Source organism: Parambassis ranga, chromosome 13 (genome assembly GCF_900634625.1).
Source record: "Parambassis ranga chromosome 13, fParRan2.1, whole genome shotgun sequence".
NCBI lineage: Eukaryota > Metazoa > Chordata > Actinopteri > Ambassidae > Parambassis > Parambassis ranga.
In genome coordinates this window covers 7,306,692-7,331,548 of record NC_041033.1, presented here as the reverse complement: position 1 = coordinate 7,331,548, position 24,857 = coordinate 7,306,692, and the positions used below count along the sequence as shown (strand labels likewise).

The 24,857-nt window shown below is 39.3% G+C and overlaps 1 protein-coding gene across 1 annotated transcript in view; it reads right to left on the bottom strand.

The window, feature by feature from the left end:
• Positions 1–862: 862 nt before the first annotated feature.
• Positions 863–24,857, bottom strand: part of zbbx (zinc finger, B-box domain containing) — a 41,327-nt gene continuing 17,332 nt past the window's right edge. The window contains exons 8-20 of the mRNA XM_028420016.1: positions 23,557–23,784; positions 22,163–22,373; positions 20,181–20,340; positions 16,572–16,672; positions 14,496–14,620; positions 14,313–14,365; positions 12,770–12,837; positions 11,379–12,179; positions 8,815–9,041; positions 6,738–6,906; positions 3,200–3,355; positions 1,017–1,313; positions 863–936 (exon numbers count right to left, since the gene is read on the bottom strand). Coding sequence (XP_028275817.1) covers positions 863–936; positions 1,017–1,313; positions 3,200–3,355; positions 6,738–6,906; positions 8,815–9,041; positions 11,379–12,179; positions 12,770–12,837; positions 14,313–14,365; positions 14,496–14,620; positions 16,572–16,672; positions 20,181–20,340; positions 22,163–22,373; positions 23,557–23,784 — 2,670 coding nt within the window. The remainder of the gene's footprint in view (positions 937–1,016; positions 1,314–3,199; positions 3,356–6,737; positions 6,907–8,814; positions 9,042–11,378; positions 12,180–12,769; positions 12,838–14,312; positions 14,366–14,495; positions 14,621–16,571; positions 16,673–20,180; positions 20,341–22,162; positions 22,374–23,556; positions 23,785–24,857) is intronic.

Sequence of the window (24,857 nt, the reverse complement as noted above, 5' to 3'; positions counted from 1 at the left end):
TGAGCAGAGTGTTGTCACAATGTTCAAGAACTGCATTTTAGGAGGAAAAATAGAAAGGTGAGGGTGAAACTATTAGAGTACAAGAACAAAAGATGATACCTGTACAGCTAAGCTAAAGATTAAGTGTGTGTGTGTTTTCAGGCGTGGGTGCGTGTATGTTTTAAGGATGTAAGGAGCTGTTTTGGGAGCTCTCTCTGTAGTAAGTTTTAATCCGTTTAATACACATCTCAATGTGATATTCACAGTGCTCCACTCAGCACAAGGCCTCTAGCACAGATTATGCCCTTCTACACGCGTGTATACACACACACACACACACACACACACACACACACAACATCAACAATACACAGACACATACACCCACACACTCAGTTTCTGATCTACAAGAAAAACACACTCTCCCTCTTTTCTTCTCACACTCACACACACACACATTAAGCAGCACATTAAGGCCCAATACCCAACATGCTGTCAAAGCTGAAGTCGTTCTGCTGGCTAACGATCCATTACACACCATCCCCATATCCGACAGAGAGACGGATTGAGGGAGTACAAAAAAAAGAGGGATTACCCCCCATCGTGACCACTGGAATGGGGAAAAGAGTGTAGGGAAGTGTATGGGGTGAAAAAGGAATGGATTACATGCTGATGATGGTGAAAAGGCACAGACACACAGTATGAAAACAGGAAGCCACAAAGCTTCACACTTACACACTTGATTCTTACAGGGGAGAAGTGCAAATCTGTATATTACACTTATCTACAGCAGCAACAAATACATGGTGAAGTTTACTTTTAAAGACAAGCTAATATATATATATATATATATATATTACGTGTGTGGATGGATACGCACCGGCTATAGCAGTTTCCCACGCTCATCTTGACTTGCGTTGTCTCCTATGGCAAACAGCAGAGCCTGATTTTCTGTTTCTGAAGTAAATATTCGAAGAGGTCATCTTTTGATTTTACATACTTATTTTGTTGTATATATTGTATATATTGATCTGCACCTTTGGCTGTAAGTCTCAGTTCCTGCTCCAGACTACAGAGCATGTGTGCAGTTGTATCTGTGTCCAGGTCAGGGTCCTCACAACCTGTCTGGTCCACATTACAGATCTCCATGATCTCCTGTGCTGCTCTTGACATCGGACGAAATGCTGAACCTACGTGTGAGCCCACTGTGGGACAATAAGGGCTAGCAGAGAGGGGATGAGAGACGCAGGGAGAGTCAGGTGCAGAGACGGGTCTTGGGTTTGTCCCCGGAGGGTGAGAGGGAATTGGTGTGGAATTGCCAGACAGCTCAGACCCTGTGTAATAACAAAACAGAGACAAAGTATGTGGAAAGAGGGTAGAGAAACACACAGGGATAGGGACGGATGGATGTAATGATGCACATGAATCTATACAAAAATATGATATCTTGTAAAAACAGCTTCAGGAGGCATGAGTCCAAGAAAGAGATAAGAGTAAATGAAGAAAGGAGAAGGTGAGAAGAAGAGGGTATGCAGCTCGGAATTCGGGGAAAGAGGGGTGAGAGGTACAAAAACGATCACAACAGTCAGTGGAAAGAGTGGTGGTGTGTCATCCCACTTCACTGCGAGCCACATCAAATTGAATCAGATTGAACATCCATCCTCACCTGCTCATTGTAAATTACATGGAGGCCCCCACTGAGAAGCTATGATGGTGTGTGTGCGTGTGTGTGTGTGCAGCACACTGATTCCTCATGCTGTGTGCTGTCTCACCAGTTTCAGCTCCAGTGTTAAGTCTTTCAGTCTTTCAATCTTCCATTGTCTCCTCACCTCTCCCTCCCTCCCTCTCCCCTCCTCTCGGTGCCTGGCTCTGTTTTTCAGCTGGCACAGAACCTCCACTTAGTGCTTTTACAACCACCTGCACTGTCAAACTAAGCAGCATGGGAGGAATGATGCACGCAGTGCGGTGCTGCTAACACACATGGTTGTGTGCATACCTTCAGACTCAAATTTCTACAAAGCAGATGGGACATATAGCTGGATTTCTGTTATCGATAAGGTTCAGCATGACTTTGAAATGTATTAGAGTGTAAAATGAGAGAAAGATTCAAATCTAATCTTCATCCTTGAGTTTCGTAAGAAGGTCAGATTTCAATCTTACTGTACTTTATGTTCGATATAGCTTTAAGTAATATTCAGATGCAATCAATATGTGTTATTTTCTTGGGGCAAATGATACCATCAGATATAAATCTGACCTGTGCAACACATTATGTGTAATGCTGTGAACTTTAAACAGAGTTCCCCACTTACAAATATGCTCAAGAGCACAGAAGCTATTTCAAGACATTCATTAAAGGCACAAGGGAGCCCAAAGCACAGATGTTTTGACGAGAATCATTCCTCACAGTGCAGTCAGACAGCACATTGGAACGGCACACTGACAACGCAGCACAATGAAGCCCTGTGAGTGAGGCAACTTGCCGAAACACCTGACTTATGTTCCCTTGTGGAAATAAAAATGCTGAAAACATGTTAGCACTTATGTGTCATTTTGATGCTATTATTAATAAGTTTGGATGGGATAAAGTTGATATGACCTTTACTTTATTGCACAAAATGTTGGCCTCGCAAAGAGAGTAATAAAAATTACTGAAAAATAGGTAAAAGGTCTGAAAATGTGGAAGAAATAATGTGGAAGATTTATGAAAACAATTTGACAGCACTGAAAGAAAAGAGTGGAGGAATTATTGGTCGTATTTAAATTCACTTGTTTCTGATAGAATGTGAGGGAGGATGGAAGAAGAAGATAATCTCGAGAATTGATTAGCCTTGTGGAGAATTTAAATATATCACTGAGTTAAACAGATTATCGTCTTGTCTCTCAGGTGTCAGTTTTTGTGTGTATCAGGCATAAACAGATTACGGCACTGATTCTATAATCTGGGTGAAGGAAGTGAGGAGAGGACGTCCTTCCTGGACTGATTCCCAATCCTGCAATGTGTGTGTACAGTGTGTATGTGATATGATGTGTGTTGCAAGTTTGTAACTGAGAGTGATACTGTATAATCTCTTTAAGAAAACCTGCCTACTGTGCCAAGGAAGTGCAGCTATATGCAGAAAGCAGGTGTATTAACTGTATATGAAACCGAGTGATGTGTGTATGTGAGTAAACAGGAGAAGCTCAGACAACATATACACACTGTGACGTGTGCACTTACCAGATGTTCCTACTTTATTTGCTGATATTTTCTGTCTCCTGGCTGAGTGATTATGAATTTCAGTTGGCTGCATGTGGATGTCCTTCATTACTTTAAAAGCCAGGTGCTCCTCAGTGTAGTTTCTGAGGCTGCTGCTTGATCCGGAACTATCTGACCCTGAAAGTTGAGAGAAAAAAAAGGGGGGTCATACCAAATCTTATAAAGCTCACCAAGACCAGGGAAACAATAAAAATGCATAGAAACTTTAAGATGAGAAAGAAATTACAGTCAACAGTATGTCAGCATTTACAAAGTACTGTTTTATATCCCATCAACTTCTCCTCTGGCTCCTCTTCTCGTGGCTCTGTTTTAAAGGCACCCCATCACTCCATCCACTTTCACATTCTTTTACTGCCTGCTTTAAAAGGGTGTATCTTGATACCATATAAATGAAATCCAAAGCCACAGATCTTGTATTGTCACACTGCTATCAGTTGGATGTATAGATACCAATTGGAAATTGCATTGAATTTGCTTTGCTATCTAACTCCAGCAGTGAGTTTTTCTTGTATAGCTCCAACACATGGAATAACTTTTTGGCCATGACTGCATATAAACACTACACACAGTATAAAGCTACTGAAACACAACAACAATCATCCTGCTGACAACAAGGTGTCTCAGTTTGCTCTAAAACTACCAGTATTACCCTCTTGATGCTAACAAATGGAAATGAAATGAAAAGTTCCATTGGTAAGATCTAAAGAAGCCTAGGGCACTGTCTCCTACCAGCTACATGACAGACATGAAACCAGGTCGATCTTCCTGGACCTTCCAATCTTCCTGGTTGGTAGTGATTGTGGTCTTATGGATCATATTTATCTGTGTCCAGCATGATATCAGACAATATATTTACCGTATGTAACACAAACTCTTCTTCTGGGACAAAAAGCCCTCAGCTTGTCAGGTTTGTGAAATCACCTCTAGATGCTGGCAGCTATTGCAGTGATTCACAGTGTACATATGTAAGTGGTGAAGAGGGAGCTAAGCCATAAGGTTAAGTTGTCAGTTTATGTTAATGACAGAACAAAACTGGGGTTTTTAACTACAGGAATGTGATAGAGACAGGGAGGACTGGGCTTCTCTGCTCCCCGTGCTGCTACAGTGACCCTATAATAAACTATAAAGTATAAAGAATGGATGAAATCAAGCGCTTTTGGTAATTACATTTGATACAATAATCTATTTGTCCATTCAGCAGCAGCATCTGTACCAAACCAATATTGCTTAACAAGGCTGCTCAGCCAATCCTGGCAGCTCCAATGCAATTACTACTGTTTTCTTCTTTCTCTCCAGTGGTCACCCAATTAATTAAAACTATTGACTGCATGGACTGCATCTACTAACTAGTCTAAATCAGCAGCAAATAAAAAGAGGAAAGGGGAGAGAGAGCTAGCTTGTAAAGGAAAGAAAACTAAGGATCTAAAGCTCTTTCAGAAAACAAAAACACATTCAAAATTGCGGCTGTAACTTTCAGGTGTGTTTGTTGTTCTTCTTGTCTTTGATCCTGGATTATTTATATAGTATTTTATAGTGTGATGACTATAAAGGCTCTCTAACAGGCTTTTTAACATATCTTGCAGACAATGTCCTCATACAGTTGCCTGTACATCTTCCCTCTTTCTCTGTTTAGGTGTTGCCGAAGTCATTGTCCTGCCTGTCTGTGTGTCTCTCTGTTCTTTTGTTGGGCTGGAAGCACACGTGACATCAGCTGCACACTAAAAACCTCATTTTCTGTCTGATGAAGTGACAGGGAGTAAAAGAAAAAGGAGTGGAAAGATGAAAAGGCTGAGCAGGAGACATATAAAACCTGTTGGATCTCAGCCCTGTCTGGAAAAAAAAAGGAGAGAGGAGACAGATGGAGGGATGGAGGGACATAAATGAGCACGGAGTGTTGTCAAGGTGATATTTCTCCTCTCTAACCTTTCCCTCTCATTAACTTTGGAGCTTTAACGATGGTGGCAGAGACAGTGCGGGTTTTGACGAGTGGATGGCTGCATGTTGCGAGGAGGGTAGTCGTGCCCTTGTGGGAGTCGCTCACTGTCAAGCTCATTCGTTTAACACAAGCGTTCACAGCGAAACACTTGATGAAGGAAAAGTTTGATGGGGTCATTTATTTTGTGCTGAGGCAATTTAGTTAAGCAAACAAAATATGAATTAAAAATCCTTGCTAAAACAAAACAGTAACTGCTGTTTGAAATGCATAGATTTCAACAGCATCACACAAGAGTATTAGGTGTAATAAAACACCATGTGATAGCATAAATTGTAGCAACTGATTCAATCCAAAAATTCATATTTTAACTCACAATTTGGAGGTTGGACAGTCAGAGTGCCTCCCAGACTGATCCAATTCACGAAAATTATTGTTAAAAAAAGTGTACACGCATGTGGTCGCAAATAGAAAATGTATCTCATATCTAGGGGCTGCAGGATGGAGCTCATGCTTTTGAGTTTATTTTGTTGCAGCAGAATTTGCCAGATGCATTTAAAAGTGAAAACTGGAAAGAAAGAAAAGGCAGAGGAGAAAATAAATGAATTAATAAATATTAAAAAAGTGCGTATATCTGTACTATGTTGTGTAAGAAGGACTGACACTAAAACTAATGTACCGATTGTACTGCACTGTTCCTAGTAATGGATAGTGAGGTGCTATTTTATAATACACTAGCTATAGCCCCTTTCACTCAGCTCGTTCAAGGTTGGGCTGTTCTGTGTAAAAAAAAAAAAAAAAAAGTATATGGAGGATGGACAAAAGAGCAACACAATAGCACACCCCTACAGAATTATAGCAGTTTTGTTTGGTGTTTAGTGTTCAGTGTCATTGGTGGGTCCAATGTTCAGGTGACGTAACTGTTGTACTATATGCTATACAATATGTCTTACAAGACATTTTTCTAAAGTAAAGTAAAAGTAGGCTTTGTGAAGGACACAGGCATCACTAGCTTCACTTTTCTGCTGAGAAAGAAACATGGAGATGGAGAGACCTCGTTGCCTGAGAGTATTTGTGAGTTTGGTGTTTAAGAAAATTGAGAAAAATAATATAGGTAAAAGGAAGCACAAAAGCTTGGATAGAAAGAAAATACATACATACAAAATAAAAATGGTACTTCAGTAAGAGTTCCCTTTGGACCAACCAGTAGTAAATTATCAGTGATGTCCCCGATCTCTTGTTTTTTTTACCAAGCAGCCAGCACTCCTCTGGGTTTAAAACTCATTTTCATGTCTCTTGTAAGCTCTACATTTTTACATATTTGTTCTAAATCCTATTATGAGGCTTTTGTGATATGAATAACGCTTGCAAATTGGAAAGCATCTCCAGGCAAAAGCTGGACACAGAGGTAATCTTCACAATCTAATCTCTTGAAGCACAAAAACAGTAATGACACTTTCTGATGTAGTTTAGAGGATTGTTTCAGAATTGGAGAAACTTTTGAAGCATAAAAATGCAAGGCACAGCCCGCACACGTTAAAAGACTTCTGTCCCTCTTTAACCTACCTATCTGGACTGAGTCATGCAGTGAAGATTGGGATGCGTGAAGTGGGTCACAGTGTGCACGTGGTGGTATGTCAGAGTGACCAGCATTCATGTCCAAACCTGGAGGCGAAAACCCATCCAGATCACAGAGCGGCTCTGATCCAGACCCAGCACTGTGGCTGTGCAACACCTAAGGGGATGTGGAAACAGATGGAGGGACAGAGGAGGAGGAGGGATGGGAAGAAGAAAGCGGGGTAAGTGGTATAAAGAGAAAAATAAAGAAAATGAAGACAGTGAGAAAAACAGGTCATGTTAGGATGCAACAGAGTGAATAAAGTACAGGGGTAATCAAAGCTTCATTTGATTTCAATCCTAGCACAATTAGTTCAAAGAACAATCTGACATGGCGTATCAATTCAATGTGTCAAGGGACCTAAATTTGTGTTTTTTTCATTTACACTGTTTAAATGCATGTTGATAAGCCAGTGTCTTTTACTGCAGATTATTCTCCTCTCTGTATCCTTTGTTTCCACTTGATGAATTGATTTTTTATTTAACCCCTAGAGCTGGTGAGAGGATTCCACAACGGAGTGGTGGATTTGCTGTTCCTTACATGCAAGTGTCCTCTGGGTGCTGGGTGAGATGAGGAAACGCTGTCTAGTTAAGATTAGATCTTACGCATTAGCATGCTAGCCTTGCAAGACAATGCAAATGGGCTGGGAGAGTATAGAAAGAGAGGCATATGGGAATAGGAAGGAGTGAATGTGGAGAAAGACATAACAATGGAACAGCAACACAATGATTTGAGATCTCTGTGCAAACCAATACTTCTTCGCTACGGTGCTGCAGATTACTGCATGTCTGAACTACAGAGAAAAGACACAAAAAAAGATGAAGGACAAAGGAAAAGGACATATCAACGGAAAGGCAGTGAGAGAAAAAAAAGCATGGAGGACAAAGGAGAAGAAGGTCCAAAGACAGAAACAGAGAGAGAGAGCTTGAAAAAACACCATCTAATCATTTTAGGAGCAGTTTGATTCAGACCCAGAGGCCACTGATACCCACCATCTTTACAATCACGAACCTCATTTTGTTCCAGCTTTTTAATAAAGCACTACCCTCCCCACCCCTACCCCTATATTTTTTCATTTCTCTGTCACAGTATAAAGGATTCATACCATTAAATGGCTGATAAGTCATTTGGGACCATTTAGGCAGTGCCTTTTTAATCCACTCTGTTTCTCTTCTCTTCCCTCAGTACTTGGCACCTTTAACATTACATCTTTGGATATCTCTGAGCAATAGATGAATAATGTAAAGCAATTAGTGTGATACAAATGTCTAATTATCTAATAGATCAGGTCACCTACAATATGACACTAACTGTATGTTGGTGAAGTCTCAAATTCTACACAGTGATCATGTCCAGTGTAATGAACTATTGTGCCAGTGTATTCCTTTTAATAATGGAGCCTTAAGCTAATGAAAAGACAAACTTCCTATTTATTAATTCATTTTTAAGCAATCAACTTTTTTTTGCCTTAGTAATAACTTTCAATTATTTTACAAGCTACATTTAGCTAAGGGGTTTTATAAGCCTTATAAGTCACACATCAGTTTTTCCACAAACATGTAGGCCATATTGACACAAACTTTATCTGGCTCATGTTGAAAAGTTTTTATCATATTTAAAATATAAATAATCCTCTGAGAAGCTTGCCCAAAATGCAAGATTGCAGCAGATGACTGCTAATTTTAGTTTATATAAAGGATATTGGTAATCTACACTTATTAATCCTAAAAAGAGGTTTGTGTTGGCTTCAGTGCTCGGACTGAATAATTCCTTAATATTTGAGATACTGCATTACACTCACACTGGACCAGCAACAACATCAGTATGCTTATGTCAATGTAATCTTATTTGCATTGATTCCTTACTATCAGCATGGTAACCCCTTACATACAGTACTTATGCAAAATACTCCAGAAGAGATTGTGCTTCCCATCAAACAATGCTATTACAGCTCTTAAGCCCAAAGTGCCCCCCCCCCCCCTTTTCAAGAAGCAAAAAGCACATGGGAGTGTGGAAACATGTTACCATGGATGGTTCTGACAGCTGTTCCAGCTTATCAGTCTGCAAATCTTTTTCTGTTTCTGCCTCTGCAGGAACAAAGGGATCTTCCAGATGAGATATGGCAGGATTCTGTTGCTCTTCTCTGGATTTCTCTCTCGTTAAACGTCTTTGCATCTTTGCTTCCTCGTCTGAAGAGTCTTCTTCAAGTAGACCCAGAGCCAGGCTATCACAGGACATTTCATCTTCACTGCCTTTATAAAAAATACACACACATGTGTTTATTGAGTGAAAGGTTTACTTTGAGTTACGATAGAGTTACGATAGATTGTGTTTTTCCAAAATACTGGACAATAATCTAAGCTAAAAAAGCTATTGTATTTAAGTGGTTCAAACATTGCAGGACTTTCAAAGTGAAACACACAGACTGACTGTGTTTATCAGGCTTTGAACCACTGAAGCAACATTTTCATCTTCAACATCCAAGGAAAAATGGAAGACATGATTTAAGTGCCCTTGACACTGTAAAGCTCTAATAAGCTGATAAAGCAGCCATTCAGTGTCAGGCAGGTCAAAAAGCTGAAGTGACGGATGCACAAGATGAAGGAAAATAGGAGAAGAGAGGTAGACCCGTAAAGTCAGGAAGCTGAAATGAGATAAAGTAAAAGAAAGATTAGAAAAAGTTGAGAAAGAATAGGTCTTTTTGAGCTGTCACATTTAACAAGAGACAAAGTGCTCTGTAGAAAGAATGGACTTTTGGCATACAAAAAAACAGGGACTGGATGACAACATGGACTTTGGTGCCTCAGTTTCAGTTAAATGCCTGAGCTGTCGGCTGAAATATTTTTGGCCTCTGCTGCTCCATAACTGACAGAGGCAACAGATGATTCACCACAGGAGCCATCACTAGTTAGCATAACACTTGCTCTGATGGCATGGCACAGGATACGTTTGAAAGCAGAGGAATGCATCACGTTTGACTGCTTGCATGTCCACATGCCGAGCACATCAGACAGTAATGTGGCCATTGCTGGATAAGGGAGACAATTACTAAATTCCAACCCTGTGTGCACAGCCCTCATCAAAATCATCTAGCAGGATATGCAAATAGTTATGAGAGTTGTTTTTAGAAGGAGAAACAAAAAATGATTATATGTCAGCAAAATAATTTCTAGGTAGAGTTTGCTAAAGAGCAAGATTACAAAATTTAATCGAGTCTAATTATACTGTTAATGTTACTTGGTGCCATGTTATTCCAGCTGGGTTAGGTTGTATTTAACATATGACATATGTTTCGATATATTTAATAATATATGGTGGTACAATTACTTGTGTATAATTAGTTAAAGCAGCTTGTATTTGTCCATAATTACAGTGAATCTAAGAGATGAATGTAAATGTCAAAGTGTAAATGGTTAACTCTGGTATGTGTAAGAAAAAAAAAATGTATTTACATCACTAAATCCTTGAGTGTGCGTGGATGCCCGTTTGTGTGCCATGTACTAAAGTGGCAATTCAGAGCCATTCTTTACAGTGTAATTACTTCCCTGTCTCTTGTAGCTTTATGTTGGGGTTTTACTTAAAAGCAAACTTTAATCAATATTAATAAAAAGAAACAGAAAACTTTTTTATGGTTGGATCTAAATTGGCTTTGACAGCCCAGTAGAATAAAAGGAAGCCATTACTGTGGAAATCCATGAGCAGTTCATTAACATAAACTGTCTGACCGCTGAAAATCGTGTTCAATCTGTGGCATGACAACGTATACCTGTGTTTCCCCATCTGTAAACATGTTTTGTTATTATATAATTTAAATATCACTTAACTTCTTACAGATTATTAACTTAGTTTTAAAACATTTTTCTAAACCTGAACCTACTTGTAAACTTTACAACATTGTTATGCATAGCCCATATTTATATTCCTTTTCCACCTTGCTATAGGTGAGATTATAGCACAGTGCTACTTTGACAGTTCCATGATATGTGCCATGAGAGCAGGGGTGGAAATGTTCTTTTTAAATCACATGGGCCTAGTTGGTGCTGTTAATTGTATGAGGTGTTAATTGGTACTGTCTTTCACATAATAAAAACTTATTATGTATCATTTGCCGGTGCTGTTTTTAAGTGATTAAGCAGCACATGTTGGCTATTCTTGGTGTAAGACATGTCATGGCACCTGATACAGTTGAAACCTTGCAGCCAAGTACATACGCCGTAAATACAGATTTTAAGTCTTTCATGTTTCAAATCAAACACAGAAATCTACAAACATCTTGCACTATTCCTTGAATCACATCTCAGATATTAAAACCACATCATAACTGTAACTTAGAACTTCAATCAGACATTCTGTATTTATAATGATGATGTATAATGATGATCACTTTTGAACATGAATCTGCTGTTTCCCAACTAGAAAGGAAACCATTGATGCAATAGCAGGTCTACAGATACAGGGGCCACGCTGCCTCCCATTCAGTGACATAGTGAATTTAAATGCTGTTTGATGTGAGGAAACACTTCCAACCAGTGATTCAAATCATGTAATAAATCAGAACATGAGCCTGGTTATTGTTACTCATCACATACCTGCTGATAGTTCCTCTTCATCCTCCATTTGTACAGCTGAAGGAGGAATCTGGATGACATTTGAAAAAAGGGATGATGGGACACAACGTGAACCCTGAGTAGATCTGTGGTCACCAGATATTGGTGTAGAGGACTTAAAAACTGGATCATCCCCATATCTTGACGTGGCATCTTGAGGGGACTCGTAAGACAGATATGCCCTTGATGGGGTCTTCACAGGTGACATGGGACTTATTTGTGCTTCTAAGGACTTTAGTGGTGGGCTGGGACTGACAGACACAGGTGACAGAGGCCACCGGAGTTGAGCGGACTGTGGGTCCATTGGGAAATGATGGGACCGCTGTGTGGCCATCGGATTTCTTTTTGGTGATTCACAAAACTTTGGAGGTAAGATCGCTTTTGACTGTGGTTGTTCTGACAAACTAAAGGACCCTGAGCCTTTCTGTGGATGGAAGGCTTTGGGCAACAAATTTAATTCAGTGGAGCTTGATGGTGAGACTGTGAAAGTCGACCTAAGGTGAATGGATACAGATGAAGATGGGGAGTCATTCTCTTCCGGGAGTTGTGACCTGTCACTATCTAAAGCATCCACTGGAAATGAAGAATCTGAGTGAGAAGATTTGTGGATCTCAGGCTGGGGGTGTAGTAAAGAGGAAAAAGGTGGTGATCCAGAGATAGCCTTTGATTTGTGAATAGTTGGAGAGCAAATGACCCTTGGTGGCTTTGAGGTGGGTGTTTTGACTGATGCTTTTGGAGTCTCGGCAGTTAGACGTGGTGATGGCTTACTTTTAGGTGGCAAGGCTGTGCAGAAACACAAAGGTACAAATAGTTTAAGTATAGTAGTTGCTAGTAATAACAGTAGCAGTAGTTAACAGAATCAGTGCAGCCACACCAACTGGACTCAAGATTGCACTAATGTTACATCACACTGTTACGCCCCCCTGGGTCCTGTGTGTGAGTGACGTTGTGTGTGAGTGTGTGTGTGGAGGTGTGTCTGACTGACAGGGGCGTGGGCCAGTTGTGTGTGTGAATATAGGAGTTCCTCAGGTAAATGGGCTCCTTTGTGAGTGGCTGGCCAGAAGATCGCCACACCAATGAACATTTTTATTTTCTAGTTGTGAGATTTGTTTCCTAGTATTTATTTATTGTTTTGTATTTTTACTACCAACCAAGTAAAGAAATATTCCGCTTACAGCCGGCCTTCTTTATTTTGTTTTATCTTTATTTAATGTTTACATCCCCAACTCCCTAGACCTACTGGGATGTAACATACACCTGCATTTGACTTGTTTTTGTAAAAGACACACTATATTTAACCAGGTGTTCTGTTCGTGAAAGCAGAGGCTTTGATGAGTGGAGCTTCTGATGAGTGGCTGACCCAGATGACCCACCACTTGAAAGGGCTGTTTGGGATTCCTGTGTTGTTTCTTTACTGGAGACCCGCTGAACAGAGGGGACCCTGGGTAAAAAAAATAATAATAAATAAATAATTAAAAAAACATTTTAGAATGTCCACCAATTACTTGCTTAATATAGCTTTCCAGGTACTTATGTGTTCAAACTGATGTATTTTAGGTTGTCAGCATGCAACTTTTACCATTATTCTCCTGTGAATTATTAGGTCTATGATGCTAATAAAATGTCTTATTCTTAATTTTTCTCTACAGTATGATAAATAATATTTTTTGTTGGGTCAAATAAAAATCAAGTGTTTTTTTTTTGTTAAATTCTCTACTTCGGACATATGATTACATCAGATGTGTAGCATGTGAGAAGCACTGAAGAGCCTTTTTAGTTGCATTATATTACATTCATTAGAACATTCATTAGAATCCATTAGAATGGATTGGATAGACAGGCCCATCTCAACTCTACATTCCCCATCTGTAAACATGTTTTGTTATTATATAATTTAAATATCACTTAACTTCTTACAGATTATTCTAACTTAGTTTTAAAACATTTTTCTAAACCTGAACCTACTTGTAAACTTTACAACATTGTTATGCATAGCCCATATTTATATTCCTTTTCCACCTTGCTATAGGTGAGATTATAGCACAGTGCTACTTTGACAGTTCCATGATATGCGCCATGAGAGCAGGGGTGGAAATGTTCTTTTTAAATCACATGGGCCTAGTTGGTGCTGTTAATTGTATGAGGTGTTAATTGGTACTGTCTTTCACATAATAAAAAAACGTATTATGTATCATTTGCCGGTGCTGTTTTTAAGTGATTAAGCAGCATATGTTGGCTATTCTTGGTGTAAGACATGTCATGGCACCTGATGATACATTTGAAACCTTGCAGCCAAGTACATACGCCGTAAATACAGATTTTAAGTCTTTCATGTTCCAAATCAAACACAGAAATCTACAAACATCTTGCACTATTCCTTGAATCACATCTCAGATATTAAAACCACACCATAACTGTAACTTAGAACTTCAATCAGACATTCTGTATTTATAATGATGTGGCATATACATGAATGCAATCACTTTTGAACATTAATCTGCTGTTTCCCAACTAGAAAGGAAACCATTGATGCAACAGCAGGTCTACAGATACAGATACCATGCTGCCTCCCATTTTTTTGTTAAATTCTCTACTTTGGACATATGATTACATCAGATATGCAGCATGTGAGAAGCACTGAAGAGCCTTTTTAGTTGCATTATATTATATTCATTAGAAATTGGATAGACAGGTCCATCTCAAATCTACATTACTCAAAAACTATTGATTAAGAATTGATCAATAATGAATGGATTTTCTTTGTTGTTTAGTAAAACAGCACAATAATGTCAAATTCCCTTGTCTTTAGTTGACTTGCCTTTCCCTGTGTAAAAGCGAGGCGTAACCTGTCCTTATAAACCAAAAAAGAGAACACAGATCTGTGTGTTTTTTGTTTTTTTTTTAAACGAGGCTTACTCTATTTTGCTGTCCGTCCTTGATTCAGCACCGCAGATTTCTTCCATGTGTGTCTAGAGAAAAAAAAAAGTGCTGTCACACGTTTTTGTATGAAACAATAATCATCACTGGTCTTTCTTGCGTTGTGCAGGTGTTCATTCAAGTAATCTGTTTTTAAATAAAATCCTCTTCAGTCATTCTCACCTCATCCAGGATTTCTATGACGAGGCATGATTCAGATGAAGGAGTCTGTAGCACAGTACTTCTCTTGCTAACAGGAACAGTGAGCAGTGATGCACAATAGCGTCGAAAATCACCTTCTTCTTCATCTAACGAACACGCATGCATGAATAAAGACAGCAGAAGAGGAAGATAATATCATGCTACTGCTTGTGGTGTAAGAACTTTGGGTATTAGTTACATACATACATACATTCTTAAATCTGTGGATGAGCATCCACAGATATACGCAATATATTATGTACCATTAGTTATATAAGCTTAGCTAACCAACGTGCAGGTTACCACTAATCTGACTGTCAATCATGCTAATGGACATGCCTAGTAGCAACAGAAAAAACCTCTTTTTCCCCTCTCTCTGCTCCTCCTCCTCCTCCAGGGATCAGAAGGGTTATAGCGAGCTGGACACTTGGGTCTGTATTAATTTATTATCTTGTTTAAACTGAAAGATGTTGCTGACGCAGCAGGAGCTGAATGATGGTCTTACTGCTAAGGACGCCTCACCAGGTAAAGAACTGCGGACACATTAACACTGTATGTTGTGGTACAGTTCCTGTACATCTGTGTGTTTTGGAAACATGTGTACAGACAGGTTACATTCATATAGATTAAAAAATGTTGATTCTTTTTTAATTTGAGTAAAGTTTTGCCCTTTTTTTAATCCTTGCAAGATTATTTCTTGTGTCCCCTCTCTCTTCCTCTCATACTAACAATCCTTCTATCATGTCACCACATGGGTCTGACAGCTCATGAAAATGAGGTATCATGTGCTCCCCCCATGATACCGGAAAACAGCTTTTATTATTCATGGTCAGACACACACACACACACACACACTCGCACATTGCCCACCTTTTCAATGACAAGAGAGGAGGGAAAACTCTGCAACCTGTTGTAAGCGGACTGAATTAGAAAATTCTACAGCAGGTGTAGGGAATAGTTTATCAGATGCTGAACAGACACTAAAAAGACACCGGTGCTGTCTTCCCTGCATCTGCTTGTAACTAAAACAATGCAGCATCGATTATTAAAAGGCAGGAGAATTGTTTTAATGTGAATTTGTTTTGGTAATGCAAAAGGACTGATGTATTTACTCCTACAAACATTTCCTTCACTTTTTTGAAGAATGTCTGATGCATCCATAAAAAAAGTGTACCACGCTCAACTTGACATAATTAGAAAATGTAAATGACTCAGTTTTTAGAGTCATAAAACCCAATATCTGTCTGAAATGGCCTATTCTTTAGTTTATGACTTTTTTGTGCTTTGACTCAGCAACTCAGCTAAGGATGTGTTACATTATGAAAGTTTTCTTTTCTGAACTCCAAATTACTCTTTGAATTGCTTGTCTGTTTTATATTAAAAAGCACAGAGGAAGCCTTTGACTCTTTAGTTTTTTTAGTTTTTGAAAAAACAACTTGAAATAGACAGCTATGGGTGGAAAAATAGGCAAGAGGGCTTATGGAGGATCCTAACGAGGTCAGAACTGGACTGAATTGTGATTGATGTGATGAGAGGCAGTTGACAGCCGCGGGGTCCAGAGGTTTGAAAGGGGAAAGATAATCCTGCTGTACCCATCTCTTTCCAGCCCCAGCTGGGGGGCAAAAAGTCAAGACACTCCACTGACTGATGAGCTCCAGGCTCTGAGCTCTAGACTTATAGGCCGAACCTCACCGCACCCCTCTCCCTGCCCCATTCTTACCCTGTCAGTCTTGAGCCAATTCTAACGGCCCTCTGCCCACACAATCACAGGCAGTGATTACCCATCACACCGCCACGGATGGATGGGCAGGCACTGATATGTCTGACCCTTCGAGAGCTAGAGATTTTGCTATTGTGTGTTTGTACGTGAGAGATTGTGTGCGTGCGTGTTCACGCAGGTCAACTGTCAAACTATTCTGTCCTTAGCTTTTCTTTGTTTGGTTTAAGGATCTGTTTGTGGTGTGCTATCAGAAAGGTGGACAAGATCATACTTTTCCACATAGTAGATGTTCATGGGCATAACATATAGTTGTGTGTGTCAGCATGGGTGTACATTACCAATTGGATTGCTTGTAGTATCCTCTTCTATGTTTATATCAGGTTGGGATTTTAAATCTGTGCCAGATTTTGATGGTGGATGATAGATTTCAACTTGTGTCCTGTAAACAGAAAAATCATATATAGATGAGTAAGCAAGGTAAGTAAAAGTAGTACAGACTAAGGTTTTCTTCTGCCTCTTCCCATATAAACAGCAGCCACCACTGTGCTGTAGTCTGTCCATTAGAGGCCATGTGATACTTCCATAAGCAGCAGGATGAGTTGCTTGTAGTTTTTATAATCCATTCTTTCTACTTAGTCCACATCTTCTCTCAGACTGTGTAATGTACACAGATGGTTATAAATTATCCCATTGCACTGAATTTTCTTAGCGCTCCATGTGCAGCTCTCTTTCTCCTTACATACAGTGCTTTATATATATATATATATATATATATATATATATATATATATATATCTTACACAATATTTAATTATTTAGATATAATAAAAAGGTAAAAGAGGGAGCTGGGGAAAAAGAGACCTTCAACCAACTAAGCCTGGTTTAGGAATCCAGAGAGGCAAGGAACATCCCTGGTAGTGTCCTTGAAGAGGATTTTAAATCCCTACAAAACTACTTTGTACTCTGTAAGGTAGAGGGAGAGGAGAGTTATCTCTCTGCTTTAAAAGAACTGAGTTATGGTGTAACCATATCAATGCTACAGACAAATTAAAAAACACTTTATTATTATGTAAACAGATGACGAGCAGCTACGTAATGTGCAAGGCAGGTTTTCTGGCTTGTTTGTTCATAGTAATTATGTTTATTCAAATGCTTCATTTTAGATTTTTATCTATTTTTATTTTTTATATCTACCTCTGATTTTTGGATTCTAGATTGAAGCAAAACAAGCAAGTGGGATGAACTGTTTTTAGTGCTATATTTTTCTAGGGCGCAGAGGTTAGTTCAATCAAATTTGATGCTATGTGCTAAATGGCTTTACAGAAGTCACCACATCTATCAGAGGTGATACTTTCCCCATTACTGCAGCTATTCAAGCTTCTACGTCTGTACCTTAAACTGAACTTTGGCTCTAAGTAAGTCAGTGGCTCAGGTCAATGTCAGTCCTTTCTTTACTTCAAAATACAATTGACAGTTTGTAGCCAGAGAAAATAAAAAGCGTAGACACAACTTTGAGGGGTTTACAGGCTGACTGGAGAAACACAAAAAATATTACAGATGAGTGAGAAATGAAGAGGAAATAATTAACTGGAATTAACTTGTTGTTCTGGTGTCTAGTCTATGAGAGCCTACAAAAAACATCTGAAAAAAAGAGTTTTCTCTGTTGTTCATTCTGTTTTTTCTTGCAATGGAGCAATGTCACCATAATACCAAGATCACTGCTCTGTGGTTATTAAACCCTATTTGTGTTTTCACCAATGTGCCATATTGTGTGCCAGCCATATTAGGTTGGCTCAAAGGGTGTAATTATTTTACCTTTGAGAGCATGGCAGTGTTTAGAGGCTGTTTTCCTTGGATGAGAAGAAAAAAATAAAACAAGCCAGATTTGGGTGTCAAATTTGGCAGTAGCCTGGTGCAGTCAAATCAAAGGTTGGTTCAGATCTCACTTTTATGACTGCACAGACTTTTATTTCAGGGTTTAGTGCTTTGATCACAAGTACTTTAAATCTGGCAGTTGATGGAAGGACGTGCATTCACTTAACCCACCCACACTGCCCAGCCAGCTCAGAAAATCAGACTGATGCCCTCCCTCATCGTGAGCTAGCTTTCCGTAACCTGCAGGCCATGCACAAATCTACCAAGGTTATGAAGTTTATGACTGTAATATAGCTGAGCACTTTTAGCAAGATTCCGTAAAGCTCCTTCTTCCTCCACACTCCCTCCTTCCTTTCACTCCGTTTCCCATTATTATTGAAGCTTGTTAAAATTCAACCTCTCCTTCATTCTTTCTTTCTGCCAGCCATCCAGTCTCTGTGTCTCTCCATTATGCTCTGCCACCATCACCGCTGCAGGCTTATTGCACTCTGGATTGGCTCTCTAGTCTATTCCACAGTTAACGGCTGCTACAGCTGGGGACTTAGAGTATTCCTGCTCAGGTAGTCGAAGGGCCTAAAATTGCACTCTGCCCCCCTCTCCCCTGACCTCCTCTTCAGCCGACTACTCAGCCCAAAAGGAGCTGCTTAAATAAAGGCTGTAATAATGGGACCTGCTGTAGCCAAGCCTGCGGGCAGTGTACTGCACAATAAGTGCTAAGAAACTGCTTTGTACACTGGTGACTTATGTAGGCTGACTATGGAGACCACAGGGGGGCATGTGCAATATGTAACAATAAGGTGTGTGTGAAAGATAAGAAAAACATATGTGTGTGTGCTCATATGAGAATGTATTTGTGTTTCAATTAATAGCAAGCGTGAGAAAGTGTGTGTGGGAAGCTTGATGTGAAAATGGTGTGTGCATGTAGTTATATTTATGTTCCCAGTTGTATAGCTAGCTCTCATGTTTGGTAATAAAAGTTACAGATGTTAATTGGGGTTCGGTACTTAACTCTGATTAGAGACAAATACCATTACTACAAAGTACACAAGCAACACTTGCAGCAATATTTGTAAAGTTGTTCATGTGGGGCAACAACCTGAGAAAAACCCCTGATTAAACACAAAATGCTTTGAACATTGTTCTGAATCTGTTCAGTTAAACCATCCATGGGTGACAAAAATGTAAGTGATATTAAAGACATTAAGAACGTGAACGTGATATCTACAAGTAATATAAATGCATTTCCTAAGGGGATGGGAGTTTGATTGCTGCAGCTGTATAATTGCTGTGAACTGCTGAAGAATATGAAATCCAAATTAAATTTGGTGAAAAATGCTGAAGAATCTGAAAAGATGAAAACCTTCAATACTGTAGAAAACATTTAACTGTATGAGTGATATGGATTAAAAAAACGCTGAATATAAGGTTGAAGTGGCAAAGAGGATAGATGTTCACGATTAAAAGTTGCCTTTCTTGATTGATATTAGTCAGGGCAGTCCAATGACTGATATGAGTGCTTTATTTATTTAAATAAAAAAACAACCACATGAATTAATTAACATTACATTAACATTAACATTAATTGGCTAATTAAGATACGTATGTTAGATATTACATGTTAGGATAAGGTATTACTTAGTATGTCAGAAAACGCTGTACTATTAGCTGAGAAATAATAAGCACACTCTACAGTAGTGGCAACAATGGTAACCCCCCAAACAAAATGTTGAAAATAAAATCAATATACATAATTAGTGCACAGATAATACCAACCTCCTAAAAACATCACAGATTTGACTGAGGTAGGGCCTAATAAACATATTATATTAAAACTACAGTAATTACTATAATGTAGTCATTATTTAAAGGACACACATTTGAATGCCAAAAGCAGGGTTAGCAAACACATTTAGACCGAAAAGACACAAAACACAATCATGAACTACCTCAACCTCTACAATTATTCTCAGTTGACAGGCCTAGCAAAGTGCATTGCCTCAACTCTATGACAGAAGCCTCTACAAGGTTTAGAATATACAGAATGCGTGCTGCATGCACAATGTTGTCTGTACCTGCGGTGCTTCTTGAGAAGCAACCTGTCCATGTAGGTAAGGCTGTTTTCTGTGAACTCCACCTTGACAGGTACCCTCTCCTTTTCCCCACCTCTTCTTTGTCCTTCCGCTCCTCTGTCTGCTGGGAGGTCAGCCTGGGTAGCCATAGCTGACACTGATACTGGAAAAAAAATGGGGAGGGGGAGATCACACAAAAAGTAAAGTTAAGATAAGAGGAGGAAAACATAGCCTAAAGGTAAGTAAAGTCAGACAAAGGTAGAAAAGGCAGCAGAAAACATAATCCGCCAGCTTCTCAGCACACCTCCCCTCATGAAGTGAGAAGACACCTTGTCACCATGCCAAAAGTGCCAAAACACAAACAGACAGGAGAGAGCCCCTCGGGAATAAGTAAAAGAAGTACACAATACAAAAGGAACATAGGGAGTGCATGAGAGAAAAGGAAAGATAGAAGTAAGAAAGAGAAATGTTATGATTGTACTCCAGACACTTTGGCAGTCCACAGTGGCAGTTTTAAATTGGGCCTGGGTGCCATTGGCCTGACAGAAATAATTAGGGCTGGAGGGGCTAGCAGCAATTTGCAGAGCAGAGCGAAGGGAAAGAAGAGCAGAGTCGGTCCAAGCAGCAAAGCAGAGAAAATAGGAGGTCTAATAAAAAGCACAAACACCTAGATACACACACACACTTAGAGCCTGGAATAATAGTGCTGATAATACACACCCACAAAACCTGGTAACACAAACACTGCTGCGCATGAGCACAAGAGGACACCTGCTATATGAAAAGGCACAGAAATTGCCTTACACAGTGGAGTTTGTACACATAAGCACACACACAAACTGAGGCGATTAGTGCTGTGGTGTAGTATAGGGCCACCCCTAACACTGCTCTCATTATCTCAATATGCAACAGCCATGGATTACCCTCCTACTGCAGTGGTAAGCACTTTCTATAAGGCCTTAACAGATCAGAGAGAAGACAGGGAGAGGGGAAGCAGGAAGCTGAGCTGAAAATGGGAGCTATGAAGCAGAGTAAGTAGCGGACAAGATGAAAACATTTAAAATTGTATATAATCTTTACTCATATAATCATGTCATTGCCATAGTTACATAGTGAATTGTCCTATATACATTCCACTGCACTTCCACTCCACTGCAGTAGTCTTTGCACAACTTGGACCACTTACAACCTGCCACTCTTCAGAATTAAGGCTGACATTTTCTTTTTATGCGGTTACTTAAGCACTTTTTAAAGCAGGACTTTGGCTTTTAATGGAGCAGGGTTACCTACTTCCACTTGAAGCTTCACTAATCAATATTTGTATACTACTAATTGTTAAATGACTGTACAATGAGAAAAGCCAACACAGAGTTACTAAACTCTGCATCTCTACACAGGAGTCCAGCCTGTTAGACTGACAAGAAGAGGAGAGTGAGGATATATAAAAAAGAAACAGGGCATGGACTCTTGCAGTTTAACTCTCTCAACCACAGCCTATATATTATAGTTCAATGTAACTCTTTTACTCAACTCATACACCAACCCCTGATACACACATGTAGAAACGGAACAATCAGCAATATGAAAATAGACATATGAGATTATATCCTCATCATTCTCATTTAAATGACAGATTATTTTTTAATCTTGTGAGGCAATAATGCAGGACAAAATGTGGGGTATGTCTTTCTACCAAATTAAGGCTGGTTATTGTGACTATGACTGTGTTTGACTTTGACATCTCCCATTGATTTTAAGGCTATTGTTTTCTGTTGGCTTTCACCAGAAGTGATTACATACTGTTTGTGGGCAAGAGGGTGATGCCAAACAGAGAACACCCAACTCAAGTCACCAGATGAAGGACACCTACACTTGTGGCCTCTAAATGATCAAACCAGCAGAAATAACATAACTTGTCTACTATGTTTAATTCTCAGTACACCATTAAATCAGCAAATAAAAAAAGTTAGAGAATGGCAGCTCACCTGGTCTGACAGGTGTCCACATTTTATTGGCAGTTATGAGTCCTCCTCCGCTATTACTCTTCTCTCTTCTCCACTGCATCACAGCCTCCTGAAATGATTTTAAAGACTCCTCCTCATTGTACTCTCCACTAAGAAGAGAGGAAGAAAATCCTTTTTCATTATCTTCCATCAGTCCCACCTTATCCTCCTCTTCATGGTGGACAACTAACACCTATGACAAAAGGAACACATTTTAATGTTTGTAGTTCATGTAATTTTAGGAAACCTGTGCTACTTCACTTTACAAGTAGTATAATCAAGTGTTAAACCTCAATAAATACTACTCAGTTTTCTTCTTTGACTGTTTGGCAAATGTTTTGCATTACTTGTTCATTTCAGGTGACTGCAATTAAATTATTTTTAATTATATTAATCATATTATTAATGCTGCAGGCACACAATTGTCTGTTGATTCCACAGACAAGGACAATGTGTCATTAAAGTGCACACAGACACAGCCTCGGCTGCACTCTTGTTGTTACATTACTTAAAAATGGACAGGACATCTACCTGGCTTCATATTTGATCCAATATCATAACTTTTATCATTATCATTATTATTATTAGTGGGGGCTTCCATTAGGAGAACTATGTTAGCTCATTTTGTCTACACGCCAGTAGCATGGTTGATATGTTTTACTTATGTGGGCTTGATCTCAAACCAAGCAAGTCACTGTGTTGTTTCTTGTATTAGTGGCTATTTAAGCATCCTGGCTCTATAGGAAGCCTTAACATGTATGCTGAAGACAAGCTTGATATGTACAGAATTTTCTCAGTACCTCCTGACCCCAGCTGTTTGAAATGACTGCTGTGAGAAAAAGGTCAACTGAGCTCTATGGTGTAAAGAGTCAGAAATGTCAATCTAACTGTTTTTTGCCAGACCTACACTGCTGAGGGGCATTTTCTAGTCCAAAGGTACATGCAATTCACAAGCCTGCCTGTAGCTACAGCCTGTGGATATAACGTCAATTAGGGTTTGTTTGAAGTCTTTTCAATTGACTCCCAGGGTGCAGAGGTAAAACTCACACAGTGCAGAGGCTTGTTTGATATATTTCTACTGTACTGTCACAGCCAGTGAAAGATAAATGGAGAGAAATTTCCTCCATGGGTCAATAAACATTTAAAAGAAAGAAAGCTGTTTATGCAAAACAACAAAATATAATAATGTGGAAAAAAGCAATGCAGGAAAAGTATGTATTAAGCTTTGGCTAAAATAAAAATAGCCACTGACTCAGTTTCAAGTCAATGTATGCTCACATAACTGTATTTTTACAGACCAAACCCAGTTCTTAAACACTTTCATTACCCTTAGTCAACTGATGAGGCTGATTAAATAAGTAGTAGTTTCCACACACCTGGGTGTCACCAGTGTGACATTGCACATGTTTTTCCTCCACCTCGGTTCTGTTTTCTAGGCTGTAATTTCCTCTTCTTCTTCTTGATGTGGTGGTGTAAGTGGGATTGGGAGAGGTGCTGGGACTGAGATTAGGCCTCGTAGAGGCACTGGGACAGGAACTTGGGTTGATCGGTTTCTGGAAGAGCCTAACGACATCCTGAGTGTTCACATGGGTTTGTAGTTCCTTCTGTAACAGAGACCCAAAGTTAATAATGCTAGACTAATATTGTTGCTTTGTAAAAAAAAACCTGTGATAGTATTGCATAATAAATTGGCATTACACAAACTTTGTATTCTTTCAAAATTGTATTTATTTCTATTTATTTATTTATTGTTATTTTGGATTAAAAGCTTGCAGCTCACTCCCAATGTTGGCCTGTAGACTGGAGACTCTAGAACTGAATGTCCCAACCTGTATTTAGATTATGATAAAGTTCACCGCTCAAAAACATGCTGAACATTTATGTGAGAGCCCATTTTGTCAATCATGCAAGACGTTAAGTCTGTTGTAAAACTATGGTTGTGGTTAGAAATCCAGAAGAGTAAGAAGACTCTTCATCAGCAATGCTGTTATGTCAATGAATAACAATAAAAGTGCTAATTGTCAAACCAAGCAATATATCAGTACCAACTTTTCAACAGATTAAGGCAATAAGGCCCAAGCAAGCTCCCCTTGATGTACACTGATGACATAAAGGCAATGAGATGGGACCACTGTAGACAGCTGCCATGAACCCCATTTAGAGGGCACAACCTAATCATTTTAAGTGCTCATACCTAGATCCCTGGCATAACCTTGAAAGCCAGAACTCTGTTTTATAGAGTTGAATGCACCTTTATTTTATGTAAATGAAGCTACAAAGAGCCTGTCCAGGGAGACATTGGAAATGTAACGGATGACATAAGCAAGCTAGCACCACACCTCACATCTATACAGCATTTACATTAAATACAGAGCCACAAAGACAAATGGCAAATAGACGTATTGACAAACCACATCCAATAACAGATCACACTCAATTTCTCCTGGCATAATCAGATATTGCCATACTGGACAAGAGGAAATGCTAGGCACACTGTGTAAGTGCTGATTGATTTTCTATACACCACATGCCTTAATGAATATTCTGTAGGACTGCAGAGGTTAACCCCTCTTTAGACCTACATCTCGTCCTTTGAAGGTGTCAAGCAGATTTCACAATCACACGTTAAAGGCATGAAGAAACTGAGGGTTTCAAGCAAGGCTTAGAAGACAGATTA